We start from the raw sequence: 23,935 nt of genomic DNA, 5'->3' as shown, positions 1-23,935 counted from the left end.
GTCAATAAATTCAACGTCTCAACAATGGGCATCATATTCCCCTTTAGGTTTCTATTAAGATCACATTGACAAAAACCCATTCTCCGGACATCGGTATATTGTACAAATATACGGTATCTTCTTGTTAATTACATAAATCAGTATGGAATATACGTTATCCGTATGCTACATATTCACTGCCCTTAGATGTTACATCATGCGGGATGTCTAACATCTAACAATTTTCCGTATATCACATGCATATACTTATGTTACTTTCCTCAGCTATGTGTTATATACGTCCATTTGCATGCGAGAACCTGACCGTCTATATTGTTTCATACGGAAAGCACTATATTCCTAGATGGAACACTTATACGGAGAGTATTATAAAACATGGGTTTTCAGTTATACGTTTGTTGAACGTTAAGTCCAAAAACTACAGTAATTACTCATGTGTGCAGAAGTGTTAGATACACACTTTAGGGTTTTACTATTGGGTTCCCGTAGGGTAAAGACAGAATAATCAACAGAGGAAAATGGGTTTTTAAAATATGGATTCAGGATTCCAAGAATAAAATTCCTGTCCATCCTTCTCCTTTTGTTGAAACCAGAAGTGGTAAAATTGTCACTTCAGGTTTCACATTCATCTTATCTCTCTGCTGAAATCAAAAATTGTAGGCCTATCGCCTCCAGTTTATGTATTCGATTTCCATGGTTGGACATTTATAGTAGTTTATCGCTGTAAGACGAAGATCTCGTGTTTACTGAACTGGATGTCTTGATTTCACTTAAGCACAAAATGAAAGATGATGTAATGTGATAATGTGATAATGAATATTCGAATCTCTTTCATTTTTACGATTCAGTTGCACTATTGAGATTGGAGGATAGACTTTGATATTTATCTATAAGCCAACTGCTTACTTACCAACTTACTCAGTGAACTTAGGATAATCCGGTCTCAAAATAGCGGGAATCTATCCGAGTTTCCAAATCTTTGGCATGTTGAGCGGAAATAAGGAAGTTCTGCCTAAGGAATGAAACTGACATTTTATCTGAAGTAACTATACGATAATTACTCTTTAATGAATACTTAAAGTAACTAAAATATTAACATAAGAGGAAAGTCAAAAATTATCAGCAACTTCTCATATTTCTATTAGCTAGGTGCGTACTACCTTCTGCCCTTTCATATTAGACCTATAAGGTTATATAATGTTTCTGTAATAATGAGAGTTTGATGTTTGATACTCCATTTTCTTTCTGTTATTGTGTTAAGAACATGGCCGCTCGGTCTAGAAATTAATAAATATTATTTGTTTCGGTCTCTGCAGAACATGCTGAATAGTGTTTAATTAGTTTGAAATGAGTCTTGCGAAAAATACCTGTCACAATTCTTTAACAGAAACCACAGAAGTTTCATTGATAAATAGTCTAGAAATTAATAAATATAAATATACGGGAATCGAACATAATTAAATTTTCACTATTACTTAGTTTTTGTATCCGTTTCCAATTTCACTTTTCGGTACATGTTAATGGATATGTAACGGAATGAATTTTACAGAATTGATTGAAAGATTGGAAGGGGCAGTGGTAGAGCGATCATTTCTATTGCCAGGCGTTCCTGGTTTGATAACCGACCACATGAATTTGTGGAGGATACCATTGTGTCCGCACATATTCTCAGAGTTCTCTCGTTTCCTTCCACATTTTTAATCCATCAAATATTAGATTATTCAGTTTCATCAATTCACTCGTTTCATTTAGGGACGGAAAGGTAGAAATTTCATTTCATTTATAGTATTGATTGAGAATATTCAATTGATAAAATAGGTTAATTAGTATTGGCAACACCTATTGTTTTTCACTTCTTGAATAGCTTGATTTCTTTATACTGAATAAAGCATGTGAAGTTAAGTTAGATAAGTCTATATGTACGCCATAACCCTATAGAAAATGGTTATACAGTGACAAATTTTTCCTGTGATATTTCTAGCTAATATCAGAATTTTAAAAATGCCTTAAAAAATAAGTCCGTTAAAGTAAAGCCGCGGATGATTTTGCAACAGTTTCACGCCATTACCAATGTGACTTTCGTGTTGTAATACTGTAAAGATGTCACTGGTTGGATATATTGATCTATTTGGAGAAACACCTTCGTATTTATAATTTCCTAAATGTTTTATATTGCAGAGCTCTCTCAAGACGATTTAGCGGCTCAGGCGTTTGTATTCTTTGTTGGAGGTTTTGAAACATCATCTACTTTGGTTAGTTTTGCTCTGTATGAGCTGGCCATCAATCAGGACGTACAGCAAAAGCTGCGAGAGGAAGTAGATCAGACTTTAGAGAGATATGAAGGAAAATTGACATACCAAGGTGTTATTCATGACATGACTTATCTGGACAGAGTTGTGGCAGGTGAGGTATTTTATTTTGTTTTATTTGTTAATTGGTTTGGTTTACCAAAATCCTTTAGTCTGTCTCTTCATGTGTGTATGTGTCCGTTCGTACAGGTAACAAAAATTCTCAAGAACTACTTACTGGATCACCATCAATTTTAGCTAGGATGTACAGTATCAAAAAATAGAATAATAGTTCGTTGATTAAGCTCATATTGAAACCGGAAACGGTAGAAATCAACCATTTCTGGTTTTAACATTGATAACTACAGAGAAAATGATAACAGATAACGAGAAGCAGTTTTCTGCAATCGATTAAGTGTCAATCTCCATTCTTAACTCTATACTAAAACCGAAAGTGACAGAAATCCACTTCAACTTCCGGTTTCGGAATTGATCTACTCGAACATAGAGCAAAAATGATAAGAGATAGCCAGGAGCAGTGTCTTATAATCGATTTATCGTTTTAAGAATACGTACTATATTCTCTCTTAACACTTTATTCAAAACGGAAGAGCAGAAATCAACCACTTCCGGTCTGAACATTTTGTTCACCATAGAGTGAAAACGGTAATAGATAGCGAAAAGCGGTTTTCTGCAATCAGTTAAGCGTCCACTCTAACCTTTCTACTAAACCGGAAGAAATGGTAGAAATCAACTTCCGATTTCAATATTATTAACTGTGAAAATATCAAACCATAGAAACCAAGCTCCTTTATGTGATGTACATGCAAGACTTTTGTTTGTCTTAGAGTGCGGTAGCAAAAATGGATATTCATATTTAAAGTTGTATGCTTCAAAATAAATGTTAGAAAATAAGCTGATAAATTGTTTACATACTGGAGCAGAGCCCTAGCCTCCTTATGGCGCTTGACCTCCAACTTTGAAGAGGAATGCATAAATTGAGAAACAGGGACCGAAAGGAGGTGAAGTAGGTCAAACTTTGCATTCAACAGCCTAAGAAGATATAAAGTGTCACGGTGAAAATAGAGATAATATCTCTGAGCGACAGTAGTGATTTGGATGAAAATGTAGGAAAGAAGGCTATGAAAGCATAGTAACACTTAAAAATAGAAGAAAACGGAAGTTAGCTAATGAATTACGAAAGGAAACTGACAGAAACTCAGTGAATACGCTACAGAACTAAGTGAGAAGAGGGAGAAATCCAGAAAAATGAGTAGCATGTGAACCGCCGTTCCTAAACGCCGTTGAAAATAAGAGTAAAGGACTGGATGAGAGGCGAATGGAAGGAACATATGGAAGATTTAGGTGGCTCAATGGTAGAGAAAACTTGTCTAGTGTAAGGGGAGTCGGGTTTGATCCCAGACCATGTGAGTTTGCGAAGGAGAACATCATGTCCTCAATTTTTCTCAGGTTATCTAGTTTCTTCTCATCTTTTCATTACACCAATTCCTTCACAATCATTCACTTTTATTAGCAATCCGTTTCCCTTAGCCTACAAATCATAATCGTGGAACATGAAACTCGAACTTTTAATTTAGAACAATGCATTAAAGGAATAGGTTTTGAAATACCAATGTAATTACATGAAATTCTTAGTATATTTTAATGGTGGTGGTTGTGTCAGAAATATATTCATCAAGTGAAATAATGTTCATAACGGGGATAGTGATCTTTACTAAATTTTGATTTTTCGATGTTTCAGAAACTCTTCGGAAATATCCTCCTCTGCCTGTGATAGATCGAATTTGTTCTAAAACATACACGCTTCCAAACACTGATATCACATTGGAACCAGGATTTATTGTAAACGTATCAATTCTTGGTCTTCACTATGATCCAAAATATTTCCCAGAACCTGAGAAGTTTGATCCCGAAAGATTTACTGAAGAGGAAAAGGCAAAGAGGTCCAACTACGTTTATCTACCGTTTGGTGAAGGACCAAGAATGTGCATAGGTAAGATCTAAGCTTAAGATAGGCTATACAACATTACTCAATGATCATATTACGTTTCTTGTTCTGTAAAATGTATATTTGAGTCACACGAAGAAATTATTAGAAAATGTATTTATGTAGCTATTCGAAGATTTCTCTTGAATATTACGATAACAAAGTTGTAACATTACTTCAAACTAAAACTTGTGATGATAACACTAGTTAACAAATTTAAACTTTTTGTTTGTTACATGAGAAAAATCACCTGATCTTAAAGGAACTTTTTGCGCTGAATTCGAATATGCACTCGGTTTCTCTCCATCACGTACAGTTTTCCCGTAACAGAGGGATTTTCGGGAAATTCCCTCAAAAATTTCCCTTTTTCAGATATTTTATTCCCCTAGCTCCTGTCCCCTTACATATAGTAACATAGAAATTATACCTAAGTATACCTTGATTTATATTTAATAAACCCTAAAAGTTTCGTAAAAATCGGTTTGTTCTTTCTAGAGAAATAAATATATTTGTATGTATATTGTGTGCACTGTTTATTGCACCTGATAGTAATGCTTTCAGATCTCCTGAGTTGGGGTAAAAACGATTTGCTTTATTACTACAAACACAGACATAAAAATGAATATTTAGAATAGTCAACAACACACTTGTATTGCTCTCTGTAAATTAGAAACGTGTATAAAAATAGAATGTACTTCCAACGTATATTTTTTTTTAAACGTACAGTATATGTATATCTTAATACATATATGTTATGCCCCACTACTGGCATTAACAGTTCTGTTTTTATTTGTTACTTGTAACTTAGTTTATTTTATTCACAGACTTAGTTTATAAGTTAATGTGTTTATGTTATGCAATTCGTAATAGTTGTCGTTTGTTTAATTTTCTAAGGTCATAATTTTCTACTGTATTTAATTGGCTACTTTATTATTTACCTGCACCAAAATTACTATTTACCTATTTAATACACTAATTAGTGAATGTGAAGTATATATTGCGAGAAGAAGAAGAGAAAAAAAGATTTTTGTACTTTAAAAATGTTTTAAAAAAAGAAGAAAAATATATGATGTAGAAAAAGAAGAATTATTAATGTTTGAAATAACAGAAAATTAGATAAATTATTAGAATATTGAAGATATTTTATAATGGTGGACCTGAAAATAACCAACATGAGTAGCTAAATAATCTCTTCTGGGGGCTTAGGCCCTTATTCTTCTGTATCGCCGTGGCACCAGATAAATATGATTTAGTTAAAATATGGTTTAACAAATACAAAGCAAACAAAATTTTAGTATTTCGCAATGACAATTTCTCTAAAATTGAATGTCTTCGGAAGGATATACAATCTGATATGATATATGCTATTGGTGTGACCTTCATTGTTAGTGAAGCTAATATGTTAATGGCCAAATATTTTATGAAAAATGTCGATAATGGTATTCAGTAGCACAGCACCTAATATGATTTATAGGAGTTGAGTAACTCAAGATTAGCCAGTTAATGCAGCATTACGAAGTTATGAAGTTATGCATTGTATAATTTACGGCAAAGTAAGAGTAATTACGACATAGGCGAAGGTTTATTAAGATAAAAATACATAATTATATAATAAGGATATTGAATTATACAATTTAATGTGTTAAGAGTAATTGAAATAATGTATTTAATATGAAGTTTAATATAGGGAATATATATACAGTTGTCTTCTGCCGGACTGTCGGATTCTTACAATGTGGTTAGTATGAAAGCGAATCTAAAGCTGAGGAAGAATAAAAATAACACTAAATACATATCAGTTAGTGCTTGTGCATGAAGTTGTAGCCTAATCCAGAGATAAGGAACAAATCCATTATATGGCCGACATTCTACAAGTAAACTGTCATGTCCAGGAGTCATTAAGCTAACTTCGTTACACATAGTCCATTCCTTCCGAAGATAAATATTGATTCTGTAAAATTAACCTAATTACTACGTTGGATTATCATAGCGTTCAGGATGATGTGATATATATATAAATTCAGTTATGTGTAATTTTGTCTATGCTGCTTCAACTTATTCAGTTCTATGTGTATTGTTTCACCTACAAGAAGTTATTGTAATTCCATTAGAACATAAATTTGATTCCATGTAAAAAAAAAAAAAACGTTTAATTAAATCAATACATATATAATCCACAGAAAATAGCGAAGTCGCGGTGTTCAGTGCCCGCGCGATGTGATTGTTTCCAGGTTGCTGTTACACTTAGTATCTCCACACTTACCTGAATCTTCTGTGAAGACTTTTCCACGTCAGAACGCGTGGTGGCGACCCAGGCAAATCAAAATATATATATTAAAACATAGTACAAAGTACATTTCAAAAGTGGCTACTTCCGTATAGGATTGGAAACTTCCATACAGGATTGGAAGTTAAGTTAAATCTAGTCAAAGCGCATCTCAAATTTGGCGTAACCAGGCCAGGATTTTAATGTTGGAGATAATAAGATGTAATTGCACCAAATATCAGTTAGTCTGTGGATGTAAACTGTTTTAAGTAATTGTGAATAATTGTGTTTCAGTAAGCTGTTTATCGAAGTGTTATGAATTTGGTGTAAATGTATACTGGTGTGCTGCGATAAGAGGAAAGGTGCTTAGTCCCTGGAGAAATGATATAGCAATGGCTAATAAGGAAACGGTGAATAAATTAATTACGATAACCAAAAAAGCAAATAAAAAGAAAGAAAAGGATGAAAAAGAAGAAACAATTGAAATACGTGAAGACGATTCACCGTTAAGAGAAGACTGTCCCGATAAGGAGACGGAAAAGGGTATTTGTGTGTTAATGGAATCCGTAGCAATTTGTGACTCCGAAGAATCAACTAATACAACAACCGAATTGAGGAATCACCAAATGTTAATAATGATAATCCAGCAACTGTCGGAATGTAAGTCTGAGATAATTAATAGTATTAACACGCTATCTAATCGCATGGAAAATTTCAAAAAAGAATTAAAGGAAGAAATAAAGAAAGATTTAAATTCTGCCGTTGAAGATGTGAGTAAAGAGATTAAAGGAATACACAAGCGGAAAGAAGAAAGTATGAAGAACACTACTGAGAGGACAACCAATGATATCAAAGATACGGATAAATTTGATGAAAGAATACAGGATGAAGTTTTAGCATGTAAAAGAGCGAGAACTCCGAATGGGCAACCTGAAAGATTCCTTAAGCCTTTAGCGAAATCTCGACAGTTGTGCAACAAAAGAGGTATGACAATTTGGAAAGATAGGAGTTGGAGGAAAAGAAAGAAGAAATATAAGAGAAGTAAAAAATTAAAATTTTGCATGAAATTGAGAGCAATGAATGTGAAAGGGGTTTATGCGCTAGAAACAGATAGCAGTACTAATCATCAGAAGAATATGATTTGGAGAAAGAAAAAAAAAAAAACGAAAGGAACGAGGAAACCGAAAGAGCAAGTTAATGCATTGGAAGAGAAGAAAATTGAAATTTATGACAATTTTGATCGGTGCAAACAAAACGAAAACAAGGAAAGGTCCCGAAGGAAGAAAACTGTGGAAAAGTCGAAAAAGTAAAGTAAAGAATGCACAATACAATAAGATGTGGAAACATCATAGGAGGAAAGAACAAAAGGTGAAGAAAGGCATAATTGGAAGAAATCGAAAGAGAAGGAAAGAAAGACAGAAGACATACAAAGTAAGATTCAGTTGGCGTAGAAAGAGGCGAAAAAAACGGTGAGATATAGATGACGTTTCATATTTGTTTTCTTGTTGCTTTGTTACTATTGTTCCATTTTCGTTATTATTGTTCCATTGTTTGTTATTTTTAATAAATTGTCAACTACATACTCACATTCCAATATAAGAACAAAATTCTGAAAAAAATGCTATTTCAAAATTTAATTTAAATTGTTATGATATCTAATTGTGAAATTTAAATAACTTTTAATAGTTTGAAAAGAACAAGAAGAAAGTTGCTATCAGGAAGAAAAGACTATGAAAATATAAAGAAGTTGATTTTGTTTGAAATTACATATAGATGTTCACACTTAGTTGGCTCCTATTTAGTTATAAAGTTGTGGAGTAATGGTGTTCTTCGTCGTTTTACAGGATACATCCACATGAATCATAGGAAAATAATGAATGTGAAGTGTAAAAAAAAAAAAAAAAAAAAAAAAAAAAAAAAAAAATTGACCAAATTTTTTTTTTGTCAGCAGGGGGGAAAACTGTTATGCCCCACTACTGGCATTAACAGTTCTGTTTTTATTTGTTACTTGTAACTTAGTTTATTTTATTCACAGACTTAGTTTATAAGTTAATGTGTTTATGTTATGCAATTCGTAATAGTTGTCGTTTGTTTAATTTTCTAAGGTCATAATTTTCTACTGTATTTAATTGGCTACTTTATTATTTACCTGCACCAAAATTACTATTTACCTATTTAATACACTAATTAGTGAATGTGAAGTATATATTGCGAGAAGAAGAAGAGAAAAAAAGATTTTTGTACTTTAAAAATGTTTTAAAAAAAGAAGAAAAATATATGATGTAGAAAAAGAAGAATTATTAATGTTTGAAATAACAGAAAATTAGATAAATTATTAGAATATTGAAGATATTTTATAATGGTGGACCTGAAAATAACCAACATGAGTAGCTAAATAATCTCTTCTGGGGGCTTAGGCCCTTATTCTTCTGTATCGCCGTGGCACCAGATAAATATGATTTAGTTAAAATATGGTTTAACAAATACAAAGCAAACAAAATTTTAGTATTTCGCAATGACAATTTCTCTAAAATTGAATGTCTTCGGAAGGATATACAATCTGATATGATATATGCTATTGGTGTGACCTTCATTGTTAGTGAAGCTAATATGTTAATGGCCAAATATTTTATGAAAAATGTCGATAATGGTATTCAGTAGCACAGCACCTAATATGATTTATAGGAGTTGAGTAACTCAAGATTAGCCAGTTAATGCAGCATTACGAAGTTATGAAGTTATGCATTGTATAATTTACGGCAAAGTAAGAGTAATTACGACATAGGCGAAGGTTTATTAAGATAAAAATACATAATTATATAATAAGGATATTGAATTATACAATTTAATGTGTTAAGAGTAATTGAAATAATGTATTTAATATGAAGTTTAATATAGGGAATATATATACAGTTGTCTTCTGCCGGACTGTCGGATTCTTACAATGTGGTTAGTATGAAAGCGAATCTAAAGCTGAGGAAGAATAAAAATAACACTAAATACATATCAGTTAGTGCTTGTGCATGAAGTTGTAGCCTAATCCAGAGATAAGGAACAAATCCATTATATGGCCGACATTCTACAAGTAAACTGTCATGTCCAGGAGTCATTAAGCTAACTTCGTTACACATAGTCCATTCCTTCCGAAGATAAATATTGATTCTGTAAAATTAACCTAATTACTACGTTGGATTATCATAGCGTTCAGGATGATGTGATATATATATAAATTCAGTTATGTGTAATTTTGTCTATGCTGCTTCAACTTATTCAGTTCTATGTGTATTGTTTCACCTACAAGAAGCTATTGTAATTCCATTAGAACATAAATTTGATTCCATGTAAAAAAAAAAAACGTTTAATTAAATCAATACATATATAATCCACAGAAAATAGCGAAGTCGCGGTGTTCAGTGCCCGCGCGATGTGATTGTTTCCAGGTTGCTGTTACACTTAGTATCTCCACACTTACCTGAATCTTCTGTGAAGACTTTTCCACGTCAGAACGCGTGGTGGCGACCCAGGCAAATCAAAATATATATATTAAAACATAGTACAAAGTACATTTCAAAAGTGGCTACTTCCGTATAGGATTGGAAACTTCCATACAGGATTGGAAGTTAAGTTAAATCTAGTCAAAGCGCATCTCATATATATACAATTCTCCAAGTTTTTTCGTTTTGTTCATGAAATGGTTATCAATATTTGTTATCAAATGTAACAGAATGCAAAAGAACTTCCACTTCCCGAGCCCCCTACCAATTGGGAAGAGATATGGCCAAAAGACTCTGATGATGATCATGACCTTGATGAACCATCGACATCAACATGTACATCCAAGGATCCAACGTTCATCCCTGTCTGTGTTCGCGAGCCACATTTCATCCGGCAATGTGAACTTAATGACCTAGTCCGTGATTTGCACCTGACAAAACAAGAGGCGGAACTTCTGGGATCAAGGCTCCAGCAGTGGAACTTATTGGATGCAGAAACGAACATATCAGTGTACAGGAAAAGGCATGTTCAATTTTCAAGCTATTTCTCAATGCAAGATAATGTGTGCGTATGTACGGATATAAATGGGTTGATGGCGGAGCTAGGAATTCCTTACGTTCCAGAAGAATGGAGGTTATTTATCGACGCGTCAAAGGTCAGCCTTAAAGCTGTCCTTTTACATAATGGAAATAAAAAACCTTCTATACCACTTGCACACTCAGTGAAAATTAAGGAATCCTATGACACCATGTCAACTTTGCTAAATCTTATAAATTACAAATACCATTGTTGGCAAATATGTTGTGATCTCAAGGTAGTTGGTATTTTATTAGGACTGCAGTGCGGTTACACGAAGTACCAATGTTTTTTATGTTTATGGGATAGCCGAGCTGATGACAAACATTATGAAGTGAAGGAATGGGAACCTAGAGTGAATTACGTACCTGGAGAATGCAACGTCAAATACGCTCCTTTGGTAGATCCTAATAAGATATTACTACCGCCACTTCATATCAAGTTAGGACTTATGAAAAACTTTGTCAAAGCCAGGGACACATCTGGTGAAGGTTTCAAGTATTTGCGAGATAAGTTCCCTAACCTGAGTGATGCTAAGATTTCAGCGGGAGTGTTTATTGGTCCCCAAATTAGGAATTAATGCTTGATGATAGCTTTGACAGCAAGTTAAACAGTGCTGAGCTAGCTGCCTGGACAGCATTTAAGTGTGTTGTGCGCAACTTTCTGGGCAATAACAAAGCTGAGTTACACAGAAATCGTACAGGACATGATACAGAAATACAAAGAGTTGGGTTGTAGGATGTCTTTAAAAATCCACTTTTTGCACTCCCACCTCAGCTTCTTTCCTGCTAACCTAGGTGCTCTCAGCGACGAACAGGGGGAAAGATTCCACCAAGATATAATGGCAATGGAGAAAAGGTACCAGGGACGATGGGATCCTTCAATGATGGAGGACTATTGTTGGGGTCTTCTTAGAGAATGCAACATTTCTTACAAAAGAAGGAAGTAGTGTACGTTTTTGTAACCCAATGGAAGTTTCATATATTGTGATAGTTTTGATTGTCTTTTCATGACCTTTTGGTACATTTGTATTATTGTTTATTGTAAATTGTCACACTTGCAAATTATATTGTATTATATTTTATATATGTGTTTGTGGTAATAAAGCAAAACGTTTTACCTCAACTTAAGAGATCTGAAAGCATTACTATAAGGTCCAATAAACAGTACACACAGTATACATACAAACATATTTATTTCTCTAGAAAGAATAAAGCGATTATTACGAAACTTGGAGGGTTTGTTAAATATGAATCAAAGTATACTTAGGTATAATTTCTATGTTAGTATATGCAAGGGGACAAGATCTTGGGGTGTAAAATAAACGAAAAGGGAAATTTTTGAGGGATTTTCCCGAAAATCCCTCTGTTACGGGAAAATCGTACGTGATGGAGAGAAACCGAGTGCATATTCGAATTCAGCGCAAAAAGTTCCTTTAAGAACAGGTATTTCCTTTTATGTAACAAAACCTTTGTTAACTAGTGTAATTAATACATAATCTAAATCAGTGAAGTGAACGTTCTCTCGGAGGGCCAAAGAAAATAGAAAAAAACTTTAGGAGGGCCAATATAATTTATCAATAATGGTATATTTTACAAAATTCTTATAATACCAATTCCTATTAAAAGTTTATTGTAATTAATGAAATTGTGTCTACATTTCTAAATGTTCACTTGAGTTTTTCAGACGTCTATGTGAGCACCAAGTTTGTAATAGTTATAAAAAAATAGTTGGCTTTGCACCTTATGAAAGCTCTAACAGGAAATTTGGAACAGTAAATTTAATGTGGTAAATTGTGATGAAAACATGAGCTTGTATTACTATGGTTTGCGGTTTAAACTCCTTGACTTAAATGGATCCTCAATTGTCACGTGAAGCTCAGACAAAAATCAAAATGTTGTGCACTTTACGGAATCGAACCCTGAAACACGTTTACCACAGTGTTAGTTACTTGGCAACATATCGCAGTCCCAGAATAAGGCTGTTGCAACTGAAAAAATCCAATTTTACAGGATGACCTCCCATCTTCACTACCCCCCCCCCCCCCGAAAAAATGATCTGAAGAAACTTGATTATCATTTTTGTTTTTGAGAATTGTAACGTTTCTCAATATGTATATACTTAATTATTATAGAGATTTTTTTCTTCAATACCTACAAAGTACATGTGCAATTATTGCACATTAAAAATTGATAACAATTAAAACTTATTTTAAGTTACGCCAGTCTCATTCTGGGGTACAATATGAGCACTTCATTATGAATATAAGTAGTAATTGTTTCATGAACAAGTTGTTAGTGTGCACGAGGAAGTGTATATACTCTTATGATATACATAGCCTTCCTGTTCAGTTTATGAGGATACAGTGACTCAGTGTTAGAGCGCTTATCTTTGGTGCGTGGGGTCCCTAGGTTGATCCTCAGTCAAGTAAGTTTGTGGTGGACAGCATCATGTCCCTGGGTTTTCTAGGATACTCTCATTTCCTCCCACGTTATTATTCCACCAATTATTCTCTCATTCCTTTACCTTAATCAACCGTTTCCCTTAGCCTAAAGAATAATCGTGGGATGATAAACTGAATGATTTCATTTCATTTTTACGGTTCATTTTATGACAGAGACAACATATTCCATATCATACAATGTCATTTTCGTCAATTATTGCAAATCACATTATTATAGTTATCTGTAATTATAATTTCTAAATCAATATGTGATAAATTACTAATATAATTGTAACTTTATTTCTTTAGGACAAAGGTTTGGTCTTATGCAGGCAAAAGTGTGCTTAGCATCTTTAATGTCAAAGTATGAATTCCATCTGTGTGAGAAGACTACAATTCCATACGAACAAGATCCGGCAGCATTTATGACTTGTAGCAAGCATGGAACATGGTTGAAAATTATCAACAGGACTGATGTATAAAATAATTATTATATCGTTGGGTCAAGTACAATATACTAAGGTATACAGTAGGAATTGATCTTCTGTAACTAACTTATGATTGTCTTACGAAGCTGTTCACATGAAATATCTATCTATCTATCTATCTATCTATCTATCTATCTATCTATCTATCTATCTATCTATCTATCTATCTATCTATCTATCTATCTATCTATCTATCTATCTATCTATCTATCTATCTATATCTATATCTATCTATCTATCTATATATATATATATATATATATGCTGTTGCGAAACGCTAGACCTTAGAAGTAGACTCCTGGTAAGTTGTTGTGTTCTTTACACGAAGTCAATAATGACTCAGCAAGTTGTGTCGGAACTACGATGAAATTAGCAGGATGTATTATATTTACGAGGATACCGTTAAATCTTACCAATATGCTCTACGATTCAAGCTCTACGAATTATTATTTACTATGTACTGTAAAGACGAATCAAATAGACCGTTGAAAATATTACCAATATGCTCATCGCATGAAGAAATTGTCATTTACTATGTAGTACAAAGAAGGATCAAGTATACTGTAGAAATACAAAAAAGGAAATAAAAGATGTTTCTATTATTTTTCCTGTAAAGATACTGTCAGTTCTTCCCTTAAAAATTAGAAGTTGATCAAGAAATAAGTTAAATGTTGCCACACATATACACTTTATTTAATTCATTACTGAGGAATGGTCGATATGCTTCCAAAAATATAGAATTTATTACCATATTTCTCCTTAGTAGGAATTCAGTTTTTATTTGGAAGTGTTACCGTACTGCAAAGGCGTCTATTCTTGATATATTTAATAAAAGGACCTCATGGATTCACCATGATATTTGACCCTTTTAAAAATATGGATTCCTTCGTAATAAAGTTAAATAAAATCATTAATTCTAAAATTTTTATGATAATGATAAAACTATATGAGACTTCAGAATTTCAACATTGACACAACTGTATGAGACTTCAGAATTTCAACATTCGTATAACTGTATGAGACTTCAAAATTTCAACATTGATACAGCTGTATGAGACTTCAGAATTTCAACATTGATACAACTGTATGAGACTTCATAGTTTCAACATTGAACCTGAGAACATTTTTACTGCTACAGTTGTGTTAGGTCTGTACGCACATAAATTAAAATTTAGTGTAATTATAGTGTAGTACAGCTAGGGGGGAGGTATATATATTTAATAAATAGTATCAGGTTTAGTGTTTCACCACCGAAACCATCTTAATTATTCTAAATATTAAAATTGTCATTGTTTTTGGATTCGTTACAGATTGTATTATATTATGTTTCGTACAGGGTTTTGTGGGACTTCAGAATTTCAATAAATTGTAAAATACTGTCTTACGCCTGAACTTGAGCACCCAGGTACTTTAGTTATTTTTTAATTCTGTGGTTTTCACTGTATCATTCAATTCATACACTAAGGCTATAGTGGACTGTGCGAACTTTCCTCATAGCTCAACGTGGTATCCCAGCCACATGACCCGTAGTGAAACCGCATATATTAGCCATATGTCCATTAACAGAGCTATTGGGTGAGATACATACACATTAGCCTACATATTTAAATTCAATTTTAATACAAATATATTTTATATACATTTTATGAAAGTATTTACAGAAAAATTAATAAATGATATGGTTTTAACTGCAAACCCACGATTATGATTACAAAAATCATTGTTAGAACTTTGTTTTAGGTTATCTTCCTTGCTACCTGCATTACTATTCACGGAAGATGAATTAGCAGTTTCCTTGTGTATGGCCCTGTCATAGCGGCGAAGAGTTTAAAGCTATGATTCTATTTTCTTAAAAAAAAAATGCATTATAAATTTCGTTAGAAAACTGACAAAGAAAACTAGTAATAATAATAATTAAATCGGTGATTGCAGAAAAGACTTGAATCCATTTAGAACAGTTTTTGAGATATTGAAAAAAAAAGTATTTAAATCTCTTCAGTGGTCACGTTTCTGCATTCTACCCACATATAACTCAGTGCTTCGTTTGCAATATGGTTAAGCCTTCAACTGTAGTCTTTTCTATATAGGAAGCTGCGTATGTCCCTGGAAAATCGGAAGTTATCCATAAAACAAACTCGTAAGAAATGGATTCAGGTTCTTTCTGCAATCGCCAATACAATTAACCCTCGTTTAATTGCGCTTGTGAATTTAAAATAAAAGAACTAACACAAATTTAATTGACTTGCATAATGTCCAGAGAAAATCGCAAGATATGAAACAAAATGCGCCGTCATCGAAAGAGAGTCTTAACACCCACAAAGGTTACCATCTCAACTGCAGGAAGTCAGGAAAAGAAGATGAGGCCTAGCATCTATGAGGGGGTGATGAAGAGAGTACGATAACTTACTGATCATCACAGAAACTATTAAGAAACGATACTATGAATTTTGACTACTACCATATCAAAACAAAGTTCCTGGAAATCAAGTTTACCATTTCCTATTGGTGCACATTTAGAGCAAATGCTAAAAAGCAAACAAATTATGTTTTAAAGTTACATTTCTGTCTTAGAAGTTCCGACACTATATGCATACTTAACTGTGTGATCTATACGCCTAATGAGCAAAACTTAGAATGGTTCACAGGCTCGTTCATAACCAAACTAACTATAAAATCTTTGATCCCAAAGCTATTATGATACTGGTTCAAGTTACTCGTCCAACAGCCCCATTACAGTCACTTCGTTCCTTCAAATGCCTTCTTCAGAGTTTGGTGGGAAACCACCCTTTGTAATGCAATTAGTGGATGGACCAAGGTCATGCGCTTGACATCACAAACTCTGTGCATGTTCAGGGAACACTCTGGTGTGCCTAGAAGGCAGCATGTTGTTTAACATGTCGGATAAAATTGCACCTTAAAATAACTCTCGCGAGTTACTTTCCTTTACAACTTTAAACTGAGAAATTCTGCATATCTAGCAGCGAAAAAATAGGCCAGGAGGAGAGATAAATGTATCAGAGACCGTTAGTTTGTGACATTTCGGTAACAAAACATTGAAGAATGACCCTGTGATCACTGACTAATAGATCATTCTACTGAGCTTCTTAGGAAAAGTATTTGAGCAATTAACGACGAGTTAAGCATGTATTATACTTTTCAGTTGCATTGAAGCTTGTAGACCCAAATTAGAATCCAAGAGGTACAGAACAAATTACGAACACTACAGGTATTAGCTAAAAGATATGCAAATTCATACAACAATATCAACAATGGATCCACTAATTTAATGCAAATTCTTACTTTTAATTAATGTGTTATTGATCTCCTGCTTCGCAATGGGGAACGCATTTACAGCCATGCCATAAAGTTGAGCCATTATTATCACCAGTTTAGATACCAATTTGGCGTGAAAGTTGACAGTCTTACAATCAATATCATATGTGTTCTCGAACAGATCGAAATACAGCTCTAGAGTGCAGGCAATCTTATTACCTGATTCTTATTGTAATGGATTTGTCTACTATGTCCAACCTGCTCAGAAAAGTACTCAACCTGCAATTGTAACTTCCAGAAGAGATCCATTGTAAAACCACCAAAAGAAAGGCCGGTAAAATTATTGCAAATAATCAACATTCCAACAAAGGTTTCGAGTTCAGTTTCTTGATCTAGTTACCGTTAAAAGAGTGCTTCTTTTCATTGCTGTGAGCCGGTGGGGGCACTCGGTCTAAAAAGTGTAAAGGTGTAAAGCCAGGCACCCTGAATGAGGTTTTACTGGGTTTTCCTCATTCACACCAGGCAAATGCCGGGATGGTACCTAACAAGCCGCTTCCTTCCTTCCCTTTTCCTGGATAGTGTGCTCACCGAGGGAAGTCATTCCTCAAACGTGACGGGCAGAATGGCCATAGATGCCAAAAGTCCAGGAATCTAAAATTCTACATCCTACATTGCTGTGAGCCTACAAAATATACAGTTTTCACTTTTAAAAAAGTATTTTGGCATAAATTATGAAATAAAAATGTACAAATGATCAGTACAGGCTATTTAGATCCGACCGATTTTTCAACGTTACTGTTATGTGAGCATTACGACACGTGCGTCGTTTTCAGTGTGGTATGTCCACTTGAAAATTCCAGAATGTTATTTTAGAGCTACTGAAAACTTCGCTGAAAGTAAACTGTTATTGAGAAAGATCCATCATGGCTCTTTTACACGCACATTTTTCGTACAACCGAATAATGAAACAGCGCCGAGAAAATATTTTAGTTATTACAGTTACTGCAGCCAATATTATGATGACTAGTCAAAGACAAATGTTGTTCATGCAGAAACATTCGACTACAAAAGAGATCCGTTCGAGGTTAGAAGCGAAAGTGTAGTCTGATGTGTTTCGAAATGGAATTCGCCGACTGACAGGCCAAGAGCATCCACCACTCAAACGTGACATGGCCTAAATTTAAATCTGGTGCATTACACAGTCAGTCACGTCATGTCAAACTCCCACAAACTATACATTTTGGGAGGGCCTCATAAAAATTAAAGATGGTTGTCATTTTGGATAAGACATACATTTATCACACACGTAATGGTAACTTTCGAACAATTTCCTACCGTGACACTCCTCGTAAGAGACATACTGAGTTTTACTGTCAGTGCAGATAAAGTTTTTCAGAGAGAATTATGATAGTCACTGGATACGGTTACGCGGAAAGTTGAAGGAACGTAGACAAAAATGTGAAGATGAATCCTGGTTACTTTGAAGAACTTATTAAGACCCTGAATTATCAGGAAGACATTCCTCGTTTGTAGAGAGCCAACAAGAAACAGACGTGGATCCAACTTTCTGGTTTATCATGACATGAAGCAGGAAACCATTTTCTGCAAAATATCCTGGAACCAGCCCAATGGATTTCTAATAACTTGAACTGTTAAACCAGCATTTACACCTTGGGCTCTCTGATCTGCAGAGAGGGGTGGAAATAAGTTTTTATGCGAATGTTCCAGTGTAATTTATTGTAGTGAAGATTGTGATGTCAGATGATGATCAATAACGCTGATTATCTGATAGAAAATAACAGGTGGTAGTGGTACCACTTTAGAGTGAATATGCTTTGGAAATAGGTCGCATAAAGTCCGATTATCCTCCTGTGCTTAAGATTAAATGTTAATTCAAATGCTAATTGAAATGATATTTCAAATTGTTCTACATGTAACTCATGTACTATTTAATGTTCATAATAAATAGAAGAAATATTTGACATTCTGTTAATTTTAGAAATACGTAACTAGTGGAAATATTAAAAAGAGAAAATGAAATTGGTTTGGATGTTTTATAGGAAATCGCATTACAATTGACGATAAAAGATGTAGAAGGTAGAATACGAAAGATTAAAAAAAATATTTAAAAATGATAATGTTTACGTCAACTGAAAGAAGGCTGGGAGGCACGAAGATCCAGTGGTAAAGCGCTTAACTCCGGTATGTGGGTTCCTGGTTCGATCCGCGTTCAAGTAAGTTTGCAGTGGAGACATCGTAACCGTGAGTTTTTTCAGGGTACTACCTCTTCCTCCCACATGCTCATCCCACCAACTCTTCCATTCTCATTCACTTGCCTTAATCATCCATCTCCAGTGGCGTATTTAAGGGGGGACTTCCATGCTTAAGCCAACCCCACGAAATTCAATAAACCATTTGAAAGTAAATTGAATACCGTGCAGAATTTTCACATTTCCAGGAATAAAATTAGCGAAGTCCCCCGAAACAAAATTGTAAATACGCCACTGTCCGTCTCCATTAGCCTAAATGACACAATCATGGGACGTTAAACGGAAAGATTTCATTTCATTTCATTCAAAGAAGACTTGAAGATTCTCAATTTGCGAGGACTGAGTTGCTAGTAATTACGAGAAGTTACAATAAAGGAAATAAAGAAAAACATTGTTATATATTTACCTTTTCCTTATTTTCCTTATTTTAACGACAGAGAAAGATACCTCCCTTCTACTCATAATAATATATTTACTTAATATCCTTGACACTGAAATAATTTTATAAAATAAATTCTACAGTTTTGTTCCATAGGTCAGTTTTTTTTTTGTTTTTTTTTTAATTTTTAAAACTAGTAAAGACTGGATTATGTATATATTTAAATTGCTTATGTAACTTACTACGACTAGACACTGATATTCGCAGATATCTTAGGAGATTATTCCAGCCGCAACAAAATCTGTGCCAAATGGGAGAATTATCCATCATAATATTATTGCAATCATACTAGTGCCCGTAGGTCATTTAAGATTATAGGAGAATTAGGAAGGAAATAATATTGATAACATTAGAGGTCAGTGTAATTCATAGAATTATATTATACTGTAAATATTTACTGTCATTATTGCCAACTGAAGAAATATCTTACTGAAAATCTTCATAAGAAGGAAGAAAATCGATCCTAGCTCGCACCGTGTGGACTTCGTGGTGGACAAACACCGTGCTCGTGGGTTTTCTCGGGGTGCACGGGGTGCACGTTTCCTCCCACTTTCTTCATTTCACCATTTCATTCATTTCTCATCATCACCGTCTCCTTTAGCCTAACAGGCATAATCGTGGGACGTAAAACTCAAAGATTTCATTTCATTTCATTTAACAGGTTGACTGTCATGAGCATCATATGTAGTGCTCACCTTATTTTTCTGTGGGGCCATGAGCACCATATATGATGCTCATGCTCGATATCACAAATTACTAACCTATTCAGGGTCTTGAGCATCATATATGATGCTCATTGTTATAAATTACTGTGAGACCATGAGCATGACATATGGTGCTCGGCTCCCATTGGTACATTTTCGGGAGAAGCAAAATATAGCGAGAAAAATGTGACATGACTATCCATAATTCAGCCAAAGGTAAGAAGAAATTTATGGCCTCCTGGGAGCAGTACCCTCAAATCACCTTGGCAGTCAACCTGTTTCAATACTGAACCCGCATCGAGATGTAAACGCTAACAGGTAGATTGGATCAAAGTGTCAGCACTATTTTGAGAATATAAGACTTTTATAGTCCGATTTATAATATGAACATATTATCTTTTCCTGCTCCTGACAAGTTTTAGCAGTGCCTGTGATACTTTATCGCTATATCTCCCGAATATTTTTTACTCGTACATTCATATACCTACCGTATCCATCTACTGTACCACTTGATACATCTTCTTCACATATTTATACCAGACATTTCCAACAGAATACTCTGTGAGGACACAGTTTGCTGTTCTCCTTCACAGTAAACCACACAGAGAGAAGAAGGCAGATATGATGGCTTTGAGAAAAATAACGTAATCAATAGTTTTGCAGGCAATATTCTGTCACTCGTGGTTCTACGACTAGACTGCAATATTTGCTTCTTTCATTTCTAGTGCATCGTATTCTCCTCTCCTTTGCTCAATATGTTCTCTTTCCTCTGATCGTAAACGTGTGCTCCAAAGTCATACTTTTGCCAGTAAAATAATAATAATAATAATAATAAAAAATAAAAAAACTCTTCTGAAACAACTTGAGCAAAGCACAAGTTTAAATCTTTTTACTCACTACCGAATGCATATCACTAGAACATTGACAATAAATTGGAGACCACTGGAGATGTGTGATATTCTCATGCTTGACATATTCCTGTAGCTGGTGAGTCTGGTTTGTTCATATATTATTATCCATCACACAAAACTCTTCAAGCTATACTGACCAGGGATGATATCGAAACTGCACCTTGAATTGGGAGACATTCTATACATTTCCTGATAGGACAGCTCGAGCAAGTTCCAAAACAGGTGTTCGTTTCTTGCCCGGAAGTGACCCCGCCTTTGCAGGGGCTAAAATATATAGAACATTTTGACCTATTTTCTATAGCAGGTGTACATAAAGTACGTTGCTACCCCTAAAAGTTGAAACCTATGCTAAAACGCCAAAACACCCGTTTCATTATTGTAAAAGCATAATTTAACGAAGTGAAAATATTTGCCCCAGGGTCTCCGCAGGGTCCCAGGTGGGGTCCAACTCAAAATTTGCAATTGAAAAGAGGGGCAAGTAGCATATCGTTTGAAAGCTAGTGTTAAAAGAAAAACGACAACAGAAGTCTCACAGCTCTAATCAAACTCTGTGCGAAATGGCGGAAGATTCAAAATTTGAAAACAGACTGCAGCTAACAGTGCATGGCCACCACTAGAATTCCAAAACAGTGAAACACGTGCCAAAATTCTAAAACACGTGTTTCATTATTTGAAAAGTTCTATTTATCGAAATGATAGTGTTTACCCCAGGGCCCCCGCAGGGTCCCAGGTGGGGTCAAACTCAAAATTGGCAATTGAAAAGAGGGGCACGTAGCATATCGTATGAAAGCTATCCCGCTAAAACTTACCGAGAGCCCGTCTGGTAGAAGCGATCTAGAAACCTCTAGACCACGTGGCTGTTTTGCATTTACAAGTGTCGTTTTGATGTGAAGAACCAAATAGTTCGAAATTTGTTTCAAAGCTTCAGGTGTAAGGGGTGGTCATGAACTTTAAGATTCAGCATGTAGACGTAGTGTAAACACACAGGATTGGCGTAGAGACGAAAGATTGGTTCCATACGCTGTCTGTTTAGAGAAACTTTGAAAGAAAATACTATTTAACCCATTTGAAAATGTGTAGTTTGGCCGCTGCCCGCATATAGGAACTCCAGTACATACGTTTTCATTTCTATACATTGAACGTTTGCAATGACGAATTTAGAAATACAGCAACCCTGGCCGCAATATTCGACGGAGCCATGTCTTCTAGACTGCTTCTACCAGACGCGTCGTCGGAAAGTTGAAGAACGATAGCTTATAAACGATATACTTTTTGAAGCCTTTCCAAATGAAAACTTCGAGGTAGACTCTGCGTGGAACCCTACGAGGGCCCTGGGGCAAACATTTTCATTTAGATAAATTGCAGGTTTTAAATACTGTAACACATGTTTTAGAATTTTGACACCTATATCACAGTTTTGGAATTCTAGTGGTGGCCATGCACTGTTAGCTGCAGACTGTTTTCAAATTTTGAATCTTCCGCCATTTCACACAGAGTTCGCATTGAGCTGCGAAACTTCTGTTGTCGTTTTTCTTTTAACACTAGCTTTCAAACGATATGCTACTTGCCTCTCTTTTCAATTGCAAAGTTTGAGTTGGACCCCACCTGGGACCCTTCGGGGACCCTGGAGTAAACATTATCATTTCGATAAATAGACCTTTTCACATAATGAAACACATGTTTTAGAATTTTGACACCTGTATCACAGTTTTGGAATTCTAGTGGTGGCCATGCACTGTTAGCTGCAGTCTGTTTTCAAATTTTGAATCTTCCGCCATTTCGCACAGAGTTTGATTAGAGCTGTGAGACTTCTGTTGTCGTTTTTCTTTTAACACTAGCTTTCAAACGATATGCTACTTGCCCCTCTTTTCAATTGCAAATTTTGAGTTGGACCCCACCTGGGACCCTGCGGAGACCCTGGGGCAAATATTTTCACTTCGTTAAATTATTATTTTACAATGATGAAACAGGTGTTTTGGCGTTTTAGCATAGGTTTCAACTTTTAGGGGTAGCAACGTACTTTATGTACACCTGCTATAGAAAATAGGTCAAAATGTTCTATATATTTTAGCCCTTTAGCCCCTGCAAAGGCGGGGTCACTTCCGGGCAAGAAACGAACACCTGTTTCGGAACTTGCTCGAGATGTCCTATCAGGAAATGTATAGAATGTCTCCCAATTCAAGGTGCAGTTTTGATATCATCCCTGGTGAGACTCATTCATGAACAGCACACTATCCTACCGTACTGAAATCCAACAGCCCCTAGATTAAGACGAGCTGGTGATGAAACTGTGTGATAGGACTGTATATTGCATTGTGGATCTCTTGCTGCACTTTTCTGCTCTCTTGGAATTATTTCACATAGCCAAATAAAGGAATCAACAATATTTAAACCTAGAAGCATCTATCCCTGATTTTGCCCGCTTCAAGCCTCTTGATTTTCTGGCAACGTGCAATGCCATCCATGAGTACTATGTGTATTCTATGTGCTTATTACTCGCATATAACATTTTACTGATTACCTGCCCGCAATCTAACTTTTTCAGAAAAAAATCTGGATCATAGTAGACAAATTTATGGTACTCAAACCACTTATATAAATATTGGAGGAGGGGGACCACTCGATATAATTTGTGGACCTACTATGAAGTTGTTATTGGAGTTGAGTCAACACAAATTTTACTCCACATCAAGACAATGAACATCATCGAGCGCGAGTATCTGGTTGTGTCTAGTTTAACAGAGAAACTTAATACACGTTATTTAAAAAAAAAT

General features: G+C 34.8%; 1 protein-coding gene across 2 annotated transcripts in view; it reads left to right on the top strand.

Annotated features, from left to right (window-relative positions):
• The window catches only part of LOC145668562 (cytochrome P450 6k1-like), a 31,827-nt gene extending 16,605 nt beyond the window's left edge, over window positions 1-15,222 (top strand). The window contains exons 3-5 of one of the 2 annotated variants that reach the window (XM_081736551.1): window positions 2,179-2,403; window positions 4,051-4,302; window positions 13,386-14,745. In XM_081736551.1, the coding sequence (XP_081592677.1) occupies window positions 2,179-2,403; window positions 4,051-4,302; window positions 13,386-13,558 (650 nt within the window). In that variant the 3' untranslated portion in view covers window positions 13,559-14,745. Of the gene's footprint in view, window positions 1-2,178; window positions 2,404-4,050; window positions 4,303-13,385 lie in introns of both variants that reach the window. The other variant, XM_081736552.1, reaches the window with a different exon arrangement.
• The last annotated feature ends 8,713 nt before the right edge of the window (window positions 15,223-23,935 follow it).

The sequence above is a fragment of the Thermobia domestica genome, chromosome 13 (genome assembly GCF_964235325.1).
Source record: "Thermobia domestica chromosome 13, izTheDome1.hap1.1, whole genome shotgun sequence".
Lineage (NCBI taxonomy): Eukaryota > Metazoa > Arthropoda > Insecta > Zygentoma > Lepismatidae > Thermobia > Thermobia domestica.
Note: the sequence above shows the minus strand (reverse complement) of the source record. Positions and strands in the feature narration are given on the sequence as shown.